Here is a 21,673-nt window from a genome sequence, read left to right as displayed (position 1 = left end):
CAATATTATGTTTATAAAAGCTATTCCTGTTACAGGGTAACTGTAATTCATTTACCCAGCTGTATGATAATCTACTGTGTGAGCATTTATTTATCCATTCTCTGTGGATGAACCTTGGGGTTGTTTGCAGTTTTGTACTATTATGTACATTATTGCTATGAACACCTTTGGACCTGTTTCTTGGGCCACATGGGTAAGAGTTTCCTATAGAGTGTACCTTAAAGGTGGAATAACTAGGTGAAATTTCAACAATATCAAAATGATTTCTCAAACAAGGCAAGTTAATCTCCCTCAAAAACAGGTGCCAATTTACACTCCGCCCACTAGTTTCCATTGGTCTACAACATCCTCCTTCACACTTTATTCTTTCAAATGTGTTGAAATTCGCTAGCATGGAGGTCTTGAAAGTTCATTGCAGTTTCTGGTTTTCATTTCCTGGATTAATGAGGTTGACCACTTTTTCATATATTAATGGATTATATTTCCTTCTCTGTGAAATGCCTGTGTCTTTGACCATTTTTGTACTAAGCTGTCATTTTCTTATTGCTCCGTAGGTTTTCATATATTCTAGGTCATATTCTTTTTGCTTTGTAGGTCTTTATATGTTCCAGGTTGTATTTCAGTTATATTATTTCAAATATCTTCTCTGCCAGTTTGTGACTTGTCATTTTGCTTTCTTTATGGTGATTTTTGGTTTTAAAAAAGGTTATTTTTAAGTTAAATTTATCACTCTTCTCTACATTCAAGTTTTTGTTTAAAAAAAAAAACAAAACTCTACATCCCCAAATTATAAAGCCATTGTCCTATATTTTCTTCCCCCAAAATTTTTTTTCTAAAGAAGGGGGAAAGTTCCCCCTTAATTTTTACCTCCTATTGTTTATTTATTTAGGCCACCCCACACGACTTGCAGGATCCTAGTTCCCTGACCAGGGATCAAACCCAGGCCCCCAGCAGTGGAAACACCGAGTCCTAACCACTGGACCGCCAGGGAATTCCCCTCTTCCAAAATTTTTAGTTCTTCCTTTTACTCTTTAAATAACCAAGAATTGACTTTTGCCTAAGGTGTAGAGATCCAATTTCACTTTTTTCTATTGATTTATGGATGACAAATTTTCCTAGCATCATTTATTGAATAATCTATACTTTACCCAGTGATCTAGAATGCCACTTTCATCATATATCCTTTCCATATATGCATGGTCTGTTTGTGGGTTCTCTATTCTACACCACTGTTCTATTTGTTTATTCCTGCATCCATAGTATACCTAATTTATCACTGTAACGTTACTTTCAAAAAAGAAAAAAAAAACTGTCTTGCCAACTGGCAGAGCAAGCCCCCCATCTCACTCTTCCCCTTCAGGAACATGCTGACTGGTCTTAGACCTTTGCTCAACAGTACATCTTTAGAATCAACTTGTCCAGTTGCCCCAAAACACTTCTGGGAATTTTTGATCTGTAAACATCAACTTGGGGAAGGTTGACATCTTTACATTTTGATGCTTCCAATAAATAAAAATGGTGTACCAATGTGTTTAAGTCTTCTTTTAATGTATTTCAGTAAGTTTTATGTCCTCCATAGGGACCACACATCTGGAGACATCTTTCATCTTCTGACGCTCTTGTATACGGCATCTTTTTAAAACTACATTTTCTCTGCTGTTGTTTGCGATTGACTTTGGTATACTGATCTTATTTCCAGCAACTCTTAATTACTCATCCATAGATTCTTTGTATCTTCTATGTAATCACAGCCTTGTAACTTTCTTCCTTTCCTGTCTTAAAACTTTTTCTTTCCCTTCCTAACTGTGCCCTGATACAACAGATTAGTTCCTCCAAAGAGATGCAAGAGAGCTCTCATTCTCGCTCTCTGCCAACACTCACAAACAAGAGGTCACGTGGGCACACAGTGAGATGCTGGTCACCTACACGCCAGGAACACAGGCCTCAGAAGAAACCATGCTGGTACCCTGAGCTTGGGACTTCCAGCCTCCAAAATAGTGAGAAAATAAACGCCTGTTGTTTACATCTCCTAGCCTATGGTATTTTGCTATAACAGCCCCAACTAAGACATCCAATGATGCAAATAAGAACTATGTTATACTTAGGATCCGGTTATTTTCCTGTGGGAAGTCTCCTCACTCCAGATTATCTAGTCTGCTACACTGCCAGGAGAAGCATAAGGGCAGTACTTCTGTTCTTAAGTGTTCCTTTATTTAACAGGGGGCTGTTAACTAAGGGTCCTCATTAGGGACTTCAAGCAAAATTAAACAATATTTATTTGAAGAGAGAGTGTGCTCATATTCATGCTTTTTAAAGCTAATTGCTAAGGTTTTGTGTGTCTTTGTTCCAATCCCCTCCTCAAATTTAGAATGAGACGTAAGTTAAAAGCCTGAAGGACTGTGGGAGCAGAGGTGAGATTTTACTTCTACTTACAGTGGAAGTCGTACAAGAGAAAGGCAAGAGTAATGAGTTGATCGTGTATATGGAGATAAAGGTAAGAATGTGTTAATTCGTAAGGATTAGGTTTAACTGCAAAGCACAAATCAGTGGCTTAAACAAGGTAGAGATTTATTTGTATCTCCAAAAGAAGTCCAGAAGTAGACTGTCCAGGACTGGTATGGTGGTTCCATGGTCATCACAGATCCCATCTTCTTCTGTCTTCCATCCTGAAGATTGTATCATGCTCCAAGACCACTAGTGGAGATTCAGCCACAATGTCCACATTTCAGACAAGAAAAAGCCAAATGAGGGTTTAGAGAAGCACACAGGACGAGCCTCCCAACAGAGTTAGTTCACTGAAGGAACTTCCCTGGAAACACCATCAAATAACTTCTGCTTATAGCCCCTTAGCAATCCTTAACTGCAAAGGAGAATAGAAATACAATATTTTAGCTGTTCACACTGTCATCCCCAATAAAATATGGGTTCTGTAAATGTAGAAGGAGTAACAGATATTGGGTATCATATTAACAACGTTTCTTCTTTTTTTTTTTTTTTTATGACGTTTCTCATTTTCTGTATTTTACGATGCTTTGACATCTTGGGGCCTGGCAGACCCTGGGAGGGACTTTCCCCACTCCACCGCCAAATGATAGCTGATTCCTAGAAATAGTAAAGGACTTGCCCACGAGCATGCCTTTGATATGCACACCAAGCAACCCTGAGTTCATACCCCTCATTAGCCTTTCATCAGGCTCCTGAAGTCCAGGACACTATTCCTCTGCCTGAAATCCCAGGGCAAGGTACCTGCCAACTAGGGACCACCCCTATTACCCACTGCCTGCTGAAATGTATTCAAACTGTCCAATCCTAAACTTGCTCAGCTCTCCTATCCTGTCTCACCCATTCTTTCCCCATGAAAACAACAATAAAAGCTCTGACCCATGCTTTTCCCTCGCTCCTTCTGCCTCCTGACCTACCCTGGTACCTCTCCGTGTGGTCCTGGCATGGTGTGTTGCACGCCCTCCTCTTGAGAACTGTAAGAAATAAACTCTTCGTTCAAAGGCAGTCGTCTCTGTGTCTGTCATCATACCATTCCTGATTAGAACAAATCCCATGTACATCGTAAAACAGGTAGGCAACTGGAAATCCTTCCCACAATATGGTTTTCCACAACAGGAAGCTGGAATCCTGGCATCATCTGAAAGTTATCTCACAAAAATCTGCTTACAGTGTGTCTGGCAGAAGAAAAATAAAGTCACTCTTGCCTCAGCGTCTCTTCTGAGCGCCAGACTCGTTAACCTTCACCCTCCCAAATATAAGCTAGAAAGTCTACAGTTAAAACTATTTTCAAAACTAAACTCATTATCTTCGCTCTTCTCAAATCTGCTGCCACATCCATGTTCCTTAGTCTCTAATAAAACGTCATCATCTACACAGCTGCCCAAGCAGAAGTTTCAAAATTATCTTCTGGAGTCCCACGAAGTGGCCTCTGGGACACTTTCAGGCACCCAGGTAGACCCACGCAGTCCACCAGGGGGGTCACTAGAGGCCACCGAGCTCTAAATTGCGGCCGGACAGCGTGACTGGGAGTAAGTGTAACACACACCGGACGCCAAGACTGAGGACGGATGGGAGGGGAGTGTATGATATTCCCTTGATGACTTTTTATAGTGACATGTTGGAATATTTTGTATACACTGGGTTAAGTATTAAAATTTAGAAAAAAAAAATTATCTTCTGATTGCCTTTTCTCTTACCACCAACACCTGTTCTGTCACCACTAGATCCTGGACAGGAGCTACGCGTTCTCGGCTATCTCCAACCCAGAGCCTAGCACAGGATCTGGCACACAGTTGGTACACGATGAATGAGTCAATGGGAATCCTAAACATCCCTTGTGTCACCTCTCATCCCCACTTTACTAACCTTTCCAGGCTTATTCAGTCCCTTCCTAACTACCGCCAGGCTTTGCTCCTTCTAACCCTTCAACTGTCTTCACAGTTCTTTCTAAAGCACAATTCTGATGAGATGTCCCTCTTTTAAAACCTTCTATGGATCCCACTGCCAAAGTCCTCTGCAAGCTTTCAATGCCCTTTACAATCTAGCCTTGAATACCTTTCGTGTTTTATCTTTGAATGCTTCGTATACTTTTAAGTTTCTGGACCTTCGTTCGTGCTGTTTCCTCTGCTGAAAACTAACCTAACTATTCTCTTCTGCGCCCCACAGGACTCTGTTTCTACCATGACTAGAGTGTCCCTCCCACCGTATCACACTTGTCTACACCACTCCTGCTTTTACCTCCCCCACCCAACCCCCCCCACCCTACACTGCGAGTCCCTTCAGTGCAGGAGTCCTGTCATATTCACCCCTACATCCACGCCGTACGGCTGCATGGCATAGAGCAGGTGCCCACATGGCCTCTGAGTGCAAAAAGATGCCCAGGTTAATTGTAAACAGCCACAGAAGATTAACAACAAACCAAAGAAAAAAAATGACCAAAGTGGAATATGTGCTCAGTAATCCACGGACATTAATAACTCAACAAAAAAAAGTCAAGTGCGATAAACTGAAATTAAAATGCTCTCCTGAGTATCTCCTGAGACTTGGTGAGACAGGCATGGTGACTGAAAGAGAGATACACCTTGTTTAAAATAACTGCAACAACAGTAATAATAGCCAGCATGTATTGAGTACTTGATTCAGTTACTACGTGCTAACTAAGTAAGTTACAGGTATTACTTACTGTGTTCTTCACAGTAGGCCTATAAAAGTACGACTACTATTATCCCTGTTTTATTCACAGGAAAACAAAACAACAAAAATCAAAGGCATGGAAAGTTAAGAAATGCACCAGAGTTCACCCAGCTGCTCCGAATAAAGCAAAAATTCAAATGCAGGCTTTCTGACTGCACAGCCTTAAGTGAACTATTATGACAGACCACCTTTTTCCCAAATGACTGGTACAGCAGAAAAACTAAAAAAGATGTACACTTATTTGGACAAATAGGACCCTAAGGTCCAAAGCATGGCAGAGAGCTAATGGATGAAGGGTAAAGAGAGAAAAATAAAAATTTCAATATTGTGGATGCATGATTCTGACAGCCGAAAAAGCTACACATCATCCTATCACAGACTGTGGGACTAGCACAGGGGCCAAGTATAGTAGTTTTGAGAAGGGACTTCAGTGCTGTTGGTGCAGGCCAAAAGCCTCACTCTCTAAAAAGTGAGCCTGACAAATTCTTGAACAATCTTCCTGACAATTTCAATGCTCAGTAGGAAGGAAACAATTATAGGAAACAATAAAAGGGGCAGACACTCTGAACTTATTTTAACCAGTAAAGAGACACTGCTTGACAAAAAGGAAGAGGAATATGTAAAGATAACCTGGTAGAGAAATTAAGTGTGACTTATCTTCCTGTGGGATCATCGGACTGAAAATGAGAAAGAATAAAGAGGTAGAGGTATTTCTCCCTCACTCGTAATTCTCCCCCTCAACCAAAACCTATTATGTACTGAACTCCTGGTGTGATCCAGATGCACCTTGCATAGGGCGCTGGTCAGAAGTCAGCAGTGGGGTTTCTGGTTATGTAGGGCCAATGTGAGTGGGAAGGCAGCAGGAAGGAGACTGTAGGCAGAAAGCAAAATGCAAACTTCACGTACCCAAGTTCAAACCCCAGGTGTGCCTCTTACAAGCTGTGTGACTTTGACATGTCTCTTAACCTCTCCATTTCAAGTTTCCTCACCTGTAAAATGGAGATAATACTACCTTCTTCTTAGGGTAATAATTAAATGAGACAATGATAAAAAGCACTTAGCTCAGGGCCTTGTGTGCAGGTGGTACGCACACAATAAATGTCAGCCGTTAATATGATTACTGTTACCTTGTAAGATATTTCTCTGTAGCACATTAACCTTGGGATTATCTCTCATTTTCTACAATGATCTGCTTGCTGTTACTCCCACCAAATCTTCAGGGCACATAATGCAAACCCGGACAGCAAAATAAGTAAAGTGATCCTGCCCTCACGTTCATGTTGATGTTTCAGGGCAATCCAACTGAACAACACACATTTACAAAGCCCTAAAATGTCACTGTGCTCTGCTGAGCTGGACAAGGGCAAAAGGGTAGTCTGAGTAAAAAACAACACTGCCTTCAAGAATTACACGATATCTTTTGGGAACAATGAGAAATTACCATTAATTTCCCCTAAATGAGCTGCAAAGGTTAGACTGAAACCCAGTTGGCAATGACAAGTAATCCCCAAAACAGCCACAGAAACATGTCTTTGGTGTTTTCAGATGTCTTTGGACTGATCAATCATCCAGCGATTTTTAAGAAATGGATGACTCTGAGAACTGCACCTCGCAGCAAATAGTGGATCTTATCTGGGCTGGTCTTTAAAGTCAGCCATTCTGGGTTGTGTACGTTTATTAAGAGAAGAATACAAGAAAAAAAGAAAAAAAAAAAAAAAAGAAATGAAGTGTTTAAGCATGAGATGTTACAATACAGATAATGGGGGAAAAAAATGCATGAAAGAATATCTTGTTCACCTCTAGCACATGAAGTGGTACTAGCTTAAGGTGAATGAGGAGAGCAAGCCTGGCTTGGAAATAATGGAAAGATTTTTTCCCCCCAAAATGTAAAGAGCTTTATTTACTTCTTCTTCTTCTAAAGATAATACATACTCAATGCTAAAAAAAAAAAAAAAAAAAAAAAATAGAAAAGAAAAAACTACAAAAGTGTAAAAAGTAAGGAAAATCATACATAATCTTCTCAGAGATCATCAGAGCATTTTGATTTTTCTCCTTCCAGACTCTTCTAAGTATTTATATCAATTACTTCTTTTTCAAATACGGGAATAACACCACACATGCTGTTTGATATTTTTTCTCCCACACTTCCATGGATCATACTCATCTTTCTACCTAACCCAAAATCCCAAAAGCCAAGTCACAGGGCAGTTTTCTGCAGGTACATTCCCTGACACCATAAGAACATGGAAAAAGGAAATGCAGGACACAAAGCTTGGACTAGAAGACCCCTACGGTCTGTTACTGCTATCAGATTCCACAGGTCTACTCTGAGACTAGGCTGGGAACAGTAGAAAGTTTCTCAGGAGACGGGGCTGCCTGCGGGCGAGGGCAGAGTTTATGCTCCCACAGCCTGCCCGGTCGTGGACCCTGGGTCTGCAGTATCACGCGCACGCTGAGGCCTCCGCACTGAACACCTGACTCTGAAAGCCCTGCTGCCCAGCCGCAGAGCCTCTCAAGCAATCTCCAGTGGGAGTCTGCAGAAGAGCCCCTCGGCTCACGGGGATCCTGGAGGACACACTCTCTGCCCCTGCACCCTGGACTCAGAATCGCTTGGGTTTGGTAATTAAGCAGTTTTGTTCACCATGTCATTTTCCCAAAGCACAGATTCATCACTCAGTTTAAACAGGAATACTAATCCGCATTAACTTCTCACAACTTTGAAGGAGCATAAAAGTACCTTTGCTGAGGAAAAAAACAAAAAGTTGCCCAAAAGACAAACTTTACCTACTTTACAATTTTGCTTAAGGAATGTGGCGTAAAGGAGTGAGGACTACATCACCAGACAGTTTTAATGTGGGAACTCAAGAGAGCAGACTTAATATGCTGATTAATGGTCCCAGCTACAGGAAAAAAAGAAAAACATGGTTGAAAAAAAAACTTAAAATTTAAAAATAAATAAAGATAGCTGGTATGAGGAAACAGTAATTAATTTTCTACTGTTCCTGGGCAAAAGAAAGGATAAAGCTAAGGACCTCCATTTTTCCTTAACCAAACTGTGAGTACAAAATGCTGCTGATGTGTGCAGAAAATACCTTAAAATAAAATGTCAAGGGTCCATAAAATAACGTGTGAATTCTGAACCTGTTAAAGTCCAGCAGGATCTAAGCTACAGTTAGCACCACACTCTATCAGGCAGAGGGGAGAGCACATGTAAAAGTAAAAGATGCATTAAAAAACTGAGTTCGTTTTATGTAATCTTTACTGGTAAATTACTAGTACTCTGTCAGAATCTTATAATAAAGGTAACTGTGTGTACACAATTGTACACAGTATGTACATCAAGAGACCATGTACAAAATAAGAGGAAAATGTCATACCTGGGGCACTAACCTAGAGAGGCAGGGACTCCCCTGAGAGCTCTGTATGAGACTAAAAGGACAGAGAATGGGGTTTAGAAAGATAGAAAATAGTGAAACCAGAGCCTATGTCATCACCTGGAGATGGACTACTTCATCCCTAGTTATACTTTAGGTCTTTACTGCTAGTAAACTCTGTTTCACAAATGCTACTAGTGAAATTGTCCAAAAACAGAAGACGTGAATAATGTAGGTTCATCTTGAAGCTATTTAGATTAGATATTAACCACTGTTCAGCAAGCCCCTACAATTTAGGCTAAAGCTTAATATCCCGTTGGGATCATTCATGTGTCAACATTTATTGTCTATTCTGTGCCAAGCAATGGTTAAGACGCAGGTACATAAAGAAGATACAGTTCTTGCCTTCTAGTCTATAAACCAAACAGATAAGGAAATCAGTATTTACAACCATGGGATAAATGTATGACGTACAGCAATGCTCAATACACACTGAGTGGCTAAATCAATACTATAATAGAAGTGTGCACAAAAAAGGGGGGCGGGGGGGCCTTCCGAAAGGACAGTTATCCCTCTGCCATAACACGGATGAACCTAACAGTTCACTACTTTGTATACTTATACATAGAAACCATCTCTTAAAGAATAAACAACTAGTGAACACCATAACATACAGGAGCTACCAGGGTTCATGACACAAAAACGGGGAGGAGAACAGCAGTCAGGAAAAATATTATCACACATTTTACATAGAGTATTTTAATTCTTGCCCTCAGAAACTATAAAGACTATCAAGATTTGGAAACGAGACTGTACCAAACAATGGCCAAAGAAGAATCGTCCACTCTATGCCTTCTCCTTCGTCTGGTCACTCAGAAATATAATGTTATCTGTAAAGAAGCCAAAGCATAAATGTTATTTTCAGAACGCTTTCTCCATCTCAGTTAATCATTCCCCTCTATCACATACATATTTTAGTGCTATTCACTGAAAAGACTTTAGACAAATTCTCAAAATATTATGTTCTTGCTATATTGCTTGCTATGTCCTTGAGAGGTATATACAATAGGCATAATGGAGCTAAAAGCTGGGCTTCAACCGTTTATCGACAACTCAGACCTTGTGAGAAAAGGTGGGACACTTCTCATCTTCCCTGAAGACAGCTAAGGTTTTCTCAGCAACAACTTTCTACAAAAGAGCTAGTCACAAATTCTGACGCTTGCAGTGCTCAGACAGATGCCATGAAACCAGGGAGCGCATCCTCGCAGAGAAAAGGATGCCGGCATCCCAGTCCACAGGCTGCAGGGATGGAGGAAGGGCAGGGTTCAACAAACGGCCCCATTGCACAGACAGACTTATTTATGTTTTTTAAGTCTGAACACTTACATAGAACACATTTTATTTTTAAATTTTAAAAGAGAATGAGTTTTATATATTCACTCGAGAAAATTTTTACTAATCAGTATTTCAGAGAGAACATTTTTATCCAAAAACATCAGACATTGCTCTTAAAATACTGTGCAGAAAGAGTTAGTTTAGGACAAGCAAAGGAAAAGAAGTAGTATCTCCCGTATAACACCGAAAGATCTACATTCTTAAAACTTCAGAATTATTCAGAAACGGTTGTTATATAGTAATTGAATATTTGTTGACGACTGTAGTCTTTTAAAACTAGAATGTTTTGGTACAGAATGGTTAGTATTTTAGAAGAGATTATATCAGAATTGACATCACTGCGTAAAAATGACAAGTGTGCCACCTGCTGGTGGTTATTTTTAAGCTACATTGATCCAAAGGATAAAAAAATATGGCCTATAAAACAGATCAGACAAATTAAAACTCTATTCCCTTCCATTCTAATGTCACTAAAGACCCGTTCAATTTTACTATTAGCCATAAACCTATGTTAACTGCTTAATCATTCATGCTAGTGAATACTGGTGACAAGAAAAAAAAAAAAAAGGCAGATAATTTGAAATGCTTCTATTTGGCCTGGTTTATAACAATTCGCACAATCCAAAATTTGCCCTCACAATAGGTTTATAGTGGAATATTAAAGTATTAAATGCTTCATAAATACATGATCAATAGATTTTAAACTGTCAATTATTTTATTAGAAAGCTTGATCTTCCACTGCTGAAATCACAGGGGTAGTTCTATACAATATACAGGTCTAGAAAAAAATTTTTGAATAGGTAGATACGTCTGGAGGCTTGACCCAAGGAGGAACAGGGCAGGCAGGAAGTAATTTACTGTCAAAACACTCAAGAATTATGAAAGCAAACTGGTCAGAAAAAACCTCATCTAAGTTATCAAGGTCAGTATACTTTCAAAGAAACCAGTAAGAAAATATACGATTATTATTTACAACAAATTATAATTTATCCATATGGCACAGCAGTTAAGACAAACTCTGGAGCAAGTGAAAAGAGATAGAGGAAAATCTGTCAATTAGGAGACTTAAGTTGTCAGACTTTTCACCTCCAGAATTGTGAGAAAATTCATTTCTGTTGTTTAAAAAAAGAAAATAAGAGACACTTAAGATACATATAAACCATGTAATATAATATATGGATTGGTATTTATGAAGCAAAGAAATTTCAATACTATGACATCTGGTAAAAAAAAATTTAACAATAATTTCTTAATATTAGGTGTGATAATAGCACTATAGTTATGTTTTAAAAAGGAATCTGTATCTTTCAGAGATACCTACTGAAATATTTCTGGATGATATAATGTCTGAGATTCCCTCAAAATAATCCAGGTGGGGGAAAAGGGGGCTGGGGCATAGATTAAATAATATTGGCCATCTGTTGATAATTGTTAAAGCTGCATGATGGGAGCTTTCGTTTCTTACTATTCTCTCTCCTTTTGTGTATGTTTGACATTTTCCATAATAAAAAAATTAATTTTTAAATGATATCTAATTTGGGCATACCTCAGAAGTTCATAAATATTAAGATACTACTATAATAAAAGTTCTTTTATTCCCATCTACTTATCAAAACAAGATTTCCCAGTTTTTATATCGATAAAAAACCAGAGAACAGAATGCTTAACTATTTTAGCAATTTATCCAAAAGGCAAAAAATGCATCATCTATCTCATTAAGATACATTTTCAATAAAATTTTAGTTTGTATACATATATACTAAAGTTGTTTTGGTCAATTATGTTCTAAAAACAACTGTAATGATAACCCAATTCAAGGAGAAACCTAACATTTAGAGCTCTACTGTTGCAGAATTTTTTTTAATATTTTTAAATTTCTATTTATGCATGTACTTTTGTTACAGTTAACTGAATGAATGACAAAAGAATCTTGACTATACAATATATTAAGGTACACTTCTGAGGAGAAAATGAAATTGAAAAGCAAGTTCAGAGAAAAGGGAATAATGTAAAATTTCCAAGTGTTGAAGTGTTTGTATCTTTTTTAATGATGATGGATATCAAATTGCTATAATATTTAGATCCATTAATACCTTTGAGAGTAACATAATTTTACATTAAAAAAAAATTTAATGTCAACTTAAACATGTCGAAAGGGGTATATTATTTTCAAACTTCTTGTAGAATTTTCAGAAAAGTTTGAAAACTCTGCTCGCTCTAGAGGATATTTTCTTAACCTCCTGAAGCTTTGTGTGTCCATCTTTTCTATGTTGTTTTGTTTTTTGTTTAATGAGAACAAAAGGAATTTAAAACAAAATCATCATGTTAAGTACCAAACAGGTTCTGAACAAATCTGCACAAATGTCTAATGCCACTCACTTTAGTATAACTCTGTCTCGACACATGCTTTTTCCCTGTTTAGGCCATGTCCTTCAAAGACACTAGATTAAAGGTTTTCTAAGTCCAAATAGTAAGTACTGGCTTAGACAGTTCAACTGATAAGTTACTTGTGAACTAAAACTGTGAGTACAGAGATAATTTTCTAAAGGAAGAGATAAATGCAGAAACCTGGAGCAAGCCCACAAACCTCACTTGGAATTCTCCTGGTGAAGTGCCTTACAATCTCATTAGCATCAGTACTAACAGCCTCAGGTAAAGTTACAACACAGCCAAGCTTTCAAAAAAGGAAGGAGAAAAAAAAAAGAATAGCTATTATCACAAGAGCCTTACCAGCTATAATTGTTGTTGCTTGTCGTCTCACATTATTTTTATCCATATATTCACCATAGTCTACTTTCCCTTCCACATAAATTCGAGACCTGATATAAATAAAATTTACAGTTTTTAGTCTGGAGATTCTAATGTACTTTACAGGAGAGAGTCAGGTCAGAGAGGGTAAGTATACATTAAGGATGAAACAGATAATCATACAGAACCTCATTTTTGCTACCACTTCTCAAAATTCAGAATTAGGAGTACTGAAACAGGGAGTTCCCTTGTGGTCTAGTGGATTCCTAGGGAATCCTAGCTCTAGGATTCCAGGCTTTCACTGCCAGGGCCCAGGTTCAATCCCTGGTCAGGGAACTGAGATCCCACAATCCACGTGGTACAGCCAAAAAGAAAAAGTAGTGAAACAGAATGTGCAGAGACTTGCCACACCTAGGAAAAAGGACAATGTTTTCATCCTTGAACTAACTGTGGTCCTTATGGAAGTTTAAAAAAAAAAAGCTGTTCAAAAGTTTAAGCCAAAATTTAAAAAAAAAAAGCAACCTTAAGACGATGAAGAGCAACCTAGTGGCATCCTTTAAATCTCTATGATTAATTTCCAATGTGTTATTTTCCGTCACCTCTGATTTTGGATTCTCTAACAGATTTGTTGATTTTTTCATTTATTTTTTAGTTAGTTCCTTTCTATATTGAGGTTCATAAACTTATTCTCAAAAGACTTAGATTATTAAAATACAAAATTTTCAGTTTTAGTATTTCACTCAGAGTTAATTACTAAGACTATACTGCACTCTCTAGAAGGCTGAACTAGAAGACAACTGTAACTCTGATTTCAAAGAGTAGAAAATGGCCATAATGACACCAATCTTCAGAGTCTAACACCACCAAAAATGTACAATACAGAAAACAGACAAGACTGGCAAAATGACTGGGTGCCAAAGGGAACAGTCACACAGATTCATCCATCAGTAGGTGAAATTGCATATAGACATTTTCCTTGAAATTTCCTCTGTGTTTATATGCATATATATGCACATATCATACATACATGACAATGGAGGTACATATGAAGAAAAGGTATGCACTTATTTTTAAAAAATAGAAATTTTAGTTACTGCTGAAATTATTTTACATGAAATGTTTTATTTCTATAAAACAAGTACATTTCTAAACATACTATGACTACAACTGCTGTTAAACACATCCTTTTGTCCTTCTGTGGGTTTGGAAAAGATATTTTTTATACATAATCAATCCAAGCATTCCAAAAGGGAACTACTAAGCTTACATAAAATTATCAAATATGAAATAACTGTTGTGAATATTACCATAATACCTCACTGTGTCAGGCTTCCGACATTCCAGACCCTCTGTTAGGCCATCATGTGATGCCAAGAGGCAAGACACCTGCCTTCAGGATCCCTGGCCGTGGAGGCACTTGCTCACATGGTACTCGGTACCCTTTGCCTTCTCTCTTACCTCATCAGCTCCATTTAAGTACACATCGTCTTTGCCCTAAATTATAAGTTGTTAAAAGGCTAAACCATGTTAAAACCTTTAAATTAGTCACATATGGCAAGGCGCTATGTTTATAGTATTAAGCATTGAATGAATACCTCTTGGGTTAACACAGAGTAATTAGTGGTACTACATAAATAAAGGAGCTACACAGTCCATGAGAACACGTTACCAGTTTCTTAAACCAGCAGTCCCCAACCTTTTTGGCACCAGGGACCGGTTTCGTGGAGACAATTTTTCCCTGGACGGGAGTAGAGCGGGTGGAGGGGGTGGGCGGGTGGCTCGGGCAGTAACGCGAGCCATGGCAAGGGGCAGGTGAAGCTTCGCTCGCTCACCCACCGCTCACCTCCTGCTGTGTGGCCCGGTGCCTAACAGGCCGTGGACCGGGACCAGTCTGTGGCCTGGAGGTTGGGGACCCCTGTTTTAAACCATTCAATCTGTAAGATCCTTCCTTCCTCAACTTACCCCTTTTTCACATACTGATATGCCACATCTCTCAGGCCTGGTCGGAATACTGAAATTCTGTGCCACGTTGTCTTTTGACTGACATCACCTAAATCACAAGAATAGGGAATGTGGTTACAAATGCAAAAGACAAATGCCAAAGGACAACGTGTCCCAGCAAAACCAACGCCACAATTTCTAAAAGAGCAGAACAGAATTAGAGAAGGTCCTTTCTAAAAGTATCTAATTAGATAATTCACAATAAATAATGTCTATTTACTGCTGATAAAATTAAGAGCCCGGGCTTTTGTACTCACCCATTTGGTGTGTTTCATTTTCCCCTGATCGCCACATCTCATTTGTTGCTAGAGAAAATATTGTGACTGGGTTTTTTCCTTCTACCTGTCTCATGACAGGGTCCTGACCTACTCGACCAAGTAACTGCACACGATTCAGAGCTGAAAGGCAATGTGTAGATAAAATGAGACTGAGAGAAATGTCCAGGGAGGAACAGCTACAAACACTACTCCAACTTCAGTCTTGGCATTAAGCAAAACCCAAGTTCTAGAAGGTTTGAAAATAAGTTGAAGGAGCAAATAGACAAGAGATTGGGAGGGAAAAAGGATTGGCAAGAAAGGAGAAAATATTCAGAGGAAGTAGCCCCACAAAACAAACGTTAAGCTCTTTATCTAAATTCTTCTTTTAAATACCTAAAAAACTTCTTTAAACTGTCTGTAGAGTTAAAAGAACAAATCTGAAGATCTTTATAAATACAAGGGACTATTTCTGTGAAACAACAGCTTTCACAAACATTCACTACTTCAGCCAAATAGCACATACCCTTGGAAGACTTAGATAACCAAACAGGACTCAAGGAAATTCTTTGGCAGGAAAGTGACAACAAGAGCGAGTAAAAACTGACTGGTAAAGGAAGAAGGGCCCAATTTACACGAGGCCCCTGCAGCCTGGTGGGGCAAGGCCAAGATCTGAGAGGCAAATATGAGTCAAGAGCGTGATGATTAACAGATTATAACCCAACGAATACACCTCTTGTGCAACACTGAGAATATTAGCATACTGCTATAAATAACACACTTTAAACTTGGAAATCAGCTACTACTTACATCTTTCGAGAACCAAACTGCCAGCTATTTCAGACTCATGTCTTACAAACTGATGAAGGACCTAAAGTGGAACAAATGAGTAAAACAGCTTTAATCCGGGGGAAAGGCAAATACAAACAGAAGACCCATTCACACGTGGTCACCATCCAGTCAGTAGCTCCTACGGCATACATCCACACAAGACAAGAGGCGTGCCCATCACACAGAGCCAGGAGGACCATGCAAACACTTAAGGGCAGCCTACTGCAGAAGCCCACAGGTACAAAGGAGGTACTACACGGTATACCCAAGAGAGTTCATTTACAGTCCTCTCCCGCTTCTTTTGTGGCAATCTTCCTGATTATGGTGCCTCTGTGTTTGCACACAAAAGGTAAATAAATACATGTTGGAAAAAGTCATGCTTTCGACAGACCAAAGAAAAAAGTCTAAGATAAACAAAAATGGTTCTTTGATAAAGTGCAAAGATATGCCTGCCCAAATCGGTCTGTCAGACAAAGGGAATCACTGCCACGTAACAGCAGCACTCAGTGACAACAACAGCTATTACCTGCTAACTGCTTTACCTCTCATCAATTATTCCTCAGACTAAATCTATAAACTATGTAAAATTACCACCACTTTATAGATGAGAAAAATGAAATTCAAAGAGAAAGAGTAACTTGCCCAAAATCCTCCAGGAAATAAGTGGCAAGTCACGCCGAGATCCCAGGGCCATCTGACCCCAAGGCTGCCGCTTTTCCCACTGCCCTCTGCTGCCTCTTTAAGGACATTCTGTGTAAGGGCTACTGCCAAGATATGAGGACACATCACTGGGAACATCCCTGGGTTCAGAGAGCTAACCATTACACCAGAGAAACATGTGTCAAGTGGTGGCACTGTTAATAAGCGACCAATTAAAACAATACCCACTCCAGGGGTGGTACTTCTGGCTATGGAATCCTAGCGCTATGTCTGGGAGCAGAGAGTGGGGTAAGAAAATAAAAATGTGAGTTCCAACATATTAAAGATCAAACTGCTAACTGCTCCCTGTGTCATGATTCCAGAAAGGTGCTAATCTGAGTGCTCAGATGAGCCAGAGCTCCTAAGTTTCATGGAACAGTAGTTTGCCTCATTGCGGGCACACAAAAATCAAGACCTACTGGAGGAGCAGAAATGGGGAAAGAATTAATTTAACCGGGATACTTTTTTAAATTAAACATTTCACTCTTTTATACACGGCTTTAAAGATATCGTAATACTGTAGAATAGTGTATGAAGACAGGAATAACTTTTCCATGCTTCACATTTCAACACATGAAAAAGTATATGTTTCAAAAGTACGTATAAGTTAGTACAGATCCAAGAATATAGGGCCAACTCTACAGCAGAGCGGGGGAAACGTGAACAGGTTTCACGGAGGAATTGCTTCTTCCTCATCTTCACAAGATGAGAAGTGAGACAGGTGTTCTAAAGGAGAATCTATAGAACTTGGTGCCCAGATGAGCTTAAGCGAGCAAAAAAGGGTCTAGGCTGGCTCAAGGCTGGCGAGGCTGACAGGAGATCAGGTGAGAAGTCTGACTGGGTGACGTGAGAAGCAATCCTGGACCTGGTAAACGTGTGGTAATGCTGAGACTTCACCTGCTCTCCTCAGCACAAGGAGGCAGGGCGGGGTGGGGAGGCAGGCTGACAACACCTGAGGCACGTGGTCAGAAAAGAAACCACCTGTCTTATTAAAAATAAAAAAATAATAATTAAAAAAAAGCTGGAACAACGGTTCTCATAGTCTGCAGATCAACAACGACTTTCAATGCTCTGTAACTGATCTACGTGCAAGTAGCACATGTTTTTAAAAGTAATTATTCCCATGATATACGTGAACACACTAGAAAGGTTTTGTTTTGCTTTAGGGAACATTATTTACCCAAGTAAAATCTGTCCTCAACCCTCATGTCAAATAAGTACACCAAGGTGTGTGGGCTCAAAGGACTTTTGCCTCTGCAGGCAAAAGCCTAAAGAAGTTTGATCACTACGGCTTATAGTAACACACCCCAACACTAATACGAAGAAGTGATTACCTGCACTACAGGTCTTCGAAACATGGCTTCTATTTCCTTTTCTTACAATCTAACCTTTAACCTGTTCCTGAAGAAAAAAGAGATCAATTAAGTCCTACAGCAAGAACATGAATTCACTGAGTCCTAAGTGCCTAACTGCATCCACGACTTTTACGCAACCCACCTTGCGACCGTATCACATCAACAGCCCTGCACAGGGGACGGGAAGGATTCCCTCCTGCTCCCAGAAAGCCCCTCTCGCACCTTCATGTCTCTTTGATCCCCTTTAACTTCCTCTTCCTCCAACCCACACCAAAAAATCCTGATTCCATCCCCATTTCCGTTCCACTGTCTTCTCAAATTTTATTAAAATGCAAGTTCCCTTCGGGCAGGGACTTCTGTCGGACTTATTCACTGGTACACCCAATACCCCTAAAACAGTTCCCAAGACATAGTAAGGGCTCAATAAATATTAAAATGTTAGCATGGGGCTTCAATCTGAAACGTGTGGCCGCAAAAACTACCGCCTCCAGCCCCGTCAGCAAAGACCAAGGAGATCCCTGGGCTTCGCCGCCTCCCCGCCGAGATGTGCGGGCGCCCCTTCTCCAAGATGACGCTCCCAACCAACAACATAGGGGAACTGAGAGAGGCGACAAAACCACGGAGTCCTCTGCGCGAGTGAGAAGACAAGGTCCACACACCGACACAGTACCGCCTCCAGGACCCACGCAGAGCCTTACGCACACCTAACGCAGGACTCGGGCCTTCCACCCCTTCTCCCTCCCTCACCTGACGCTCAGGCTCTGACAGCCTCCAGGAAAGAAATCATTTCCGGTTGCTGCTGGGACGCAAGACTCGCGAGAAGAAGGAGGAAATAGAAATTCCGCTGCGTGCGTCGAAGAAAGGAGGCCGGCCGGCGCCGCAGGAAACACGCCCCCTTAACGCGGTAGTTCCGAGAGCTTCGTTCTGGGCGGGAGCAAGTGAGTCAACGCCGCCAAGAGGTTTAGTTAACCTGTTTGCAAGTTTCTAGCGAAGTGAAATTACTATTTGAAGAGGTTCCCGGCCCGGCCCGGCCCGGGACTCGGCACGGTGGACGAAAGAAAGGATAGCTGTGTCTCTGGAAAAAACTAGAAAGTTTCAGGCCTCCAAAAGCGAGAAGAAAAAAACGAAACAACAACAACAAAAACAAACAAAAAACGGAAAAAGTAGTGGAGAAAGAGCCTAAAGCGCAAAATTTAAGGGTCACCAAAAAAATGGGAATCAAAATAAGTAGTAAGGGGCTTCCCTGGTGGTGCAGTGGTTGAGAGTCCGCCTGCCAATGCAGGGGACACGGGTTCGAGCCCTGGTCTGGGAAGATCCCACATGCTGCGGAGCGGCTGGGCCCGTGAGCCGCAATTGCTGAGCCTGCGCGTCTGGAGCCTGTGCTCCGCAACAAGAGAGGCCGCGATAGTGAGAGGACCGCGCACTGCGATGAAGCGTGGCCCCCCGCTTGCCAAAACTAGAGAAAGCCCTCGCATAGAAACGAAGACCCAGCACAGCCATAAATTAAAAAAAAAAAAAAAAAAGTAGTAATGCAATGTTTTCAAAAGTCAGAATTAAGGCAAAAAATTCGTGAACAGAACATGAAAATTTTTATTAAATACAGTATCTGAGCCAGATAGGATCCTAAGGCACCAGGAAAAACGTGTGCCCCTATATACAAGTTTTTATGTATTTAAAAAAAACTTTCCAAGAACATTAAAGTACTTGAAGAAATACTGAACATCTGAAAATTAGGTGTATTAAAACTAACAACATTGCTTTAAGTTTAAATATTTTGCTTGTACCAAAAACATAATTTTACCTTCCTGGCTTTAATGGAAGTCTACTTCTTTGCTTACTTTATTTCCAATTGCAAGAGTTGCCGTGCCTGATCATTTTTCCTGAGGAAGTGGCATTAACTTCAGCTTACTGATCTTGCCTTTATTTAGAATTCTTATATTTTGTTCATTGTGGATTTTTCATTAATTTTAATATCTTAAAAATATTGCATTAAAGTAGCATTCATCTTGAATGCTGGGTTTCTTGGCCCCCCCTTAAATTTTGTCTCGTTCCCCCTAATCCTGGCCTTGGTAAGGAAGAGGGGAATGGAGGCCCATAGACTGCAGAATACAGGCCAGAGGGAACCTCCCCAGGCCTGTCCATCACCTGGTCCTGGCACTGTCCAGCTTCTAGAAAAGGTACCCTCCACATCATTCTAATAAGGAAATCTCCTCCTCAGGACCCTACTTAAAACCTTTCAATGGCCCATTCTTGCCCGAAAAGGAAAGAACACGAACTACTTCATGTGGTTTCCAACACATACCCTAACCCACTCTTAAGAGTATGACTTACTAGTTGGTATATTTCTTGATGCTTACCTCTGTTTTACTTCCACCTTCAAGATGTTTAGTCCTGGAAACATACCATGTTATGCTGCCTTCAGGCCTTGCACAGGCATTAATCCCACACTCCATTAATCCCACACTCCACTGTGTTACTACTGTAACATACCCTCTGATGATTTCCTATTTAAAAATCCTATTTCCACTTGAGCTGTTGAGTCAAGTGAAAAACCAAATTCACCCTTTCCTTCAAAGCCAGTTTCCCTCTTCTAAGCTCCTTGTTTGTTTTAATGGTACCAAGATTCTCCTAGACTTGAACTTTGGAATCATCTTTGACACTTCTCACTGATCACCTACATCTGTTTCATACATATCCAATCACTTGGCCCTAAAAGTTCTATCTTCATTAGGCCACAGATCTCTCCCTCTTTCTTTCTGTTCACAAACACTTTGGGGTAAGGAGTGTGGAAAAGTTTGTTTAAAAATAAGAAAGCACCATGCAAATTGAAAACAGACACACCTTTGGCAAACTTTTATAACCTTATGAATAACATCTCAGTGGAGAATCTGGGCTAATCTGAATTCTCTCTCAGACAGGAGTTACCAATACACGTTCTCCTTAGACTGTTGGCTGGAGAAATTTGCAAGTGCTGTTTTCTTTGACAAAGAAAAACATATTAAGATGTATAATGTCATGGAAGAACAGAGTTAAAACATTTTCTTCTGTCATCAAATAGATCCTCCTTCACAATATGACAAATACTTCAGCGTTGCTTTACTCTGTCTTCAGCATCAGAAATGCCCTTTCCACATACTTTCAAAATTCTCTACTCAAATCGTCTTTCCTTTGTTCTTCCATTTCACTTTCTTTACACACTCAGGCTATCTTGTATTAGAATTTAAATGCCCATGAAGATGCCTCCTCTTCCCCATTGATTGTGAGCTCTTAGAGAAGAGGGACCTTGTTGTGACTATCCAGTTGGCAATTATGCTTTAAACAAGAACAGGCCACAGGCCAGAACAGAGAAATAGAACCTAGAAGGATACTCAAATAGGCCTGAAATTAGAAAATTAAAAAAAAAAAAAAAAAAGAATCTAGAAGAGTAGCTGAAATGTATTTTTTAATTAAACATACCACTTTTACAAGAATTTACAATTTTCATTTTGGTGAGGAATTCCTGAAACCTCTTCATGGTGTGCATATACCTGCACACACTCTAACATAATCATAAACTTTCTGTAGTTCATCCATGGACCCAGAAAGTACCTTCCCAATGCTGAGAAGTGGTGAAAGCATCATGGCTTTAATCAGTTACAGTTACCCCTGGCAACAGTGGAATAATTCAGGGCTTTCATCCTTTGCAAAGCTAGCTGAGAAAGAGACATGTCTATCATATATGCCCAAGTCCACAAAGTTATCTTTGGCCTTGCCTTTTTTTTTTTTTCCTTATGTTAACAGATCAATTTTAATTCTAGCACCTGAAGCTATACAAGGGTG

The 21,673-nt window shown here is 39.9% G+C and overlaps 1 protein-coding gene across 7 annotated transcripts; it reads right to left on the bottom strand.

Moving 5' to 3' along the window:
- Positions 1-2,551: 2,551 nt before the first annotated feature.
- Positions 2,552-18,672, bottom strand: SSBP1 (single stranded DNA binding protein 1). Of its 7 annotated transcripts, none has more exons than XR_011074729.1 (10): positions 18,602-18,672; positions 17,834-17,900; positions 17,365-17,484; positions 15,780-15,840; positions 14,973-15,113; positions 14,677-14,764; positions 12,697-12,785; positions 9,387-9,460; positions 3,420-3,476; positions 2,552-2,860 (listed from the first exon to the last, which is right to left on the bottom strand). XR_011074729.1 is itself a non-coding variant. In XM_068549585.1 (9 exons), the coding sequence occupies exons 2-8, from the start codon at positions 17,855-17,857 to the stop codon at positions 9,417-9,419; spliced, it is 567 nt and encodes a 188-aa protein (XP_068405686.1). In that variant the 5' UTR covers positions 17,858-17,900; positions 18,602-18,672; the 3' UTR covers positions 2,552-2,860; positions 9,387-9,416. The 7 variants fall into 7 exon arrangements, 5 of the variants coding, with proteins under 5 accessions (XP_068405686.1, XP_068405684.1, XP_068405685.1 ...); XR_011074730.1 differs by having other exon boundaries at positions 2,552-2,694; XM_068549585.1 differs by lacking the exon at positions 3,420-3,476.
- Positions 18,673-21,673: the final 3,001 nt, after the last annotated feature.

The sequence above is a fragment of the Eschrichtius robustus genome, chromosome 8 (genome assembly GCF_028021215.1).
Source record: "Eschrichtius robustus isolate mEscRob2 chromosome 8, mEscRob2.pri, whole genome shotgun sequence".
In the NCBI taxonomy this organism is placed as follows: domain Eukaryota; kingdom Metazoa; phylum Chordata; class Mammalia; order Artiodactyla; family Eschrichtiidae; genus Eschrichtius; species Eschrichtius robustus.
This window is presented reverse-complemented; position numbering and strand designations above follow the sequence as displayed.

Bases quoted from the DNA above. Each gene is read 5' to 3' on its own strand.
- SSBP1 (XM_068549585.1), bottom strand. From the start codon at position 17,857: ATGTTTCGAAGACCTGTAGTGCAG. The intron at 15,841-17,364 runs GTCCAGGATTGC...GTTCCACTTTAG, and splicing joins CATTACCACACGTTTACCAG to GTCCTTCATCAGTTTGTAAG. The intron at 15,114-15,779 runs GTAAGTAGTAGC...ATTGCCTTTCAG, and splicing joins CAGTTTGGTTCTCGAAAGAT to CTCTGAATCGTGTGCAGTTA.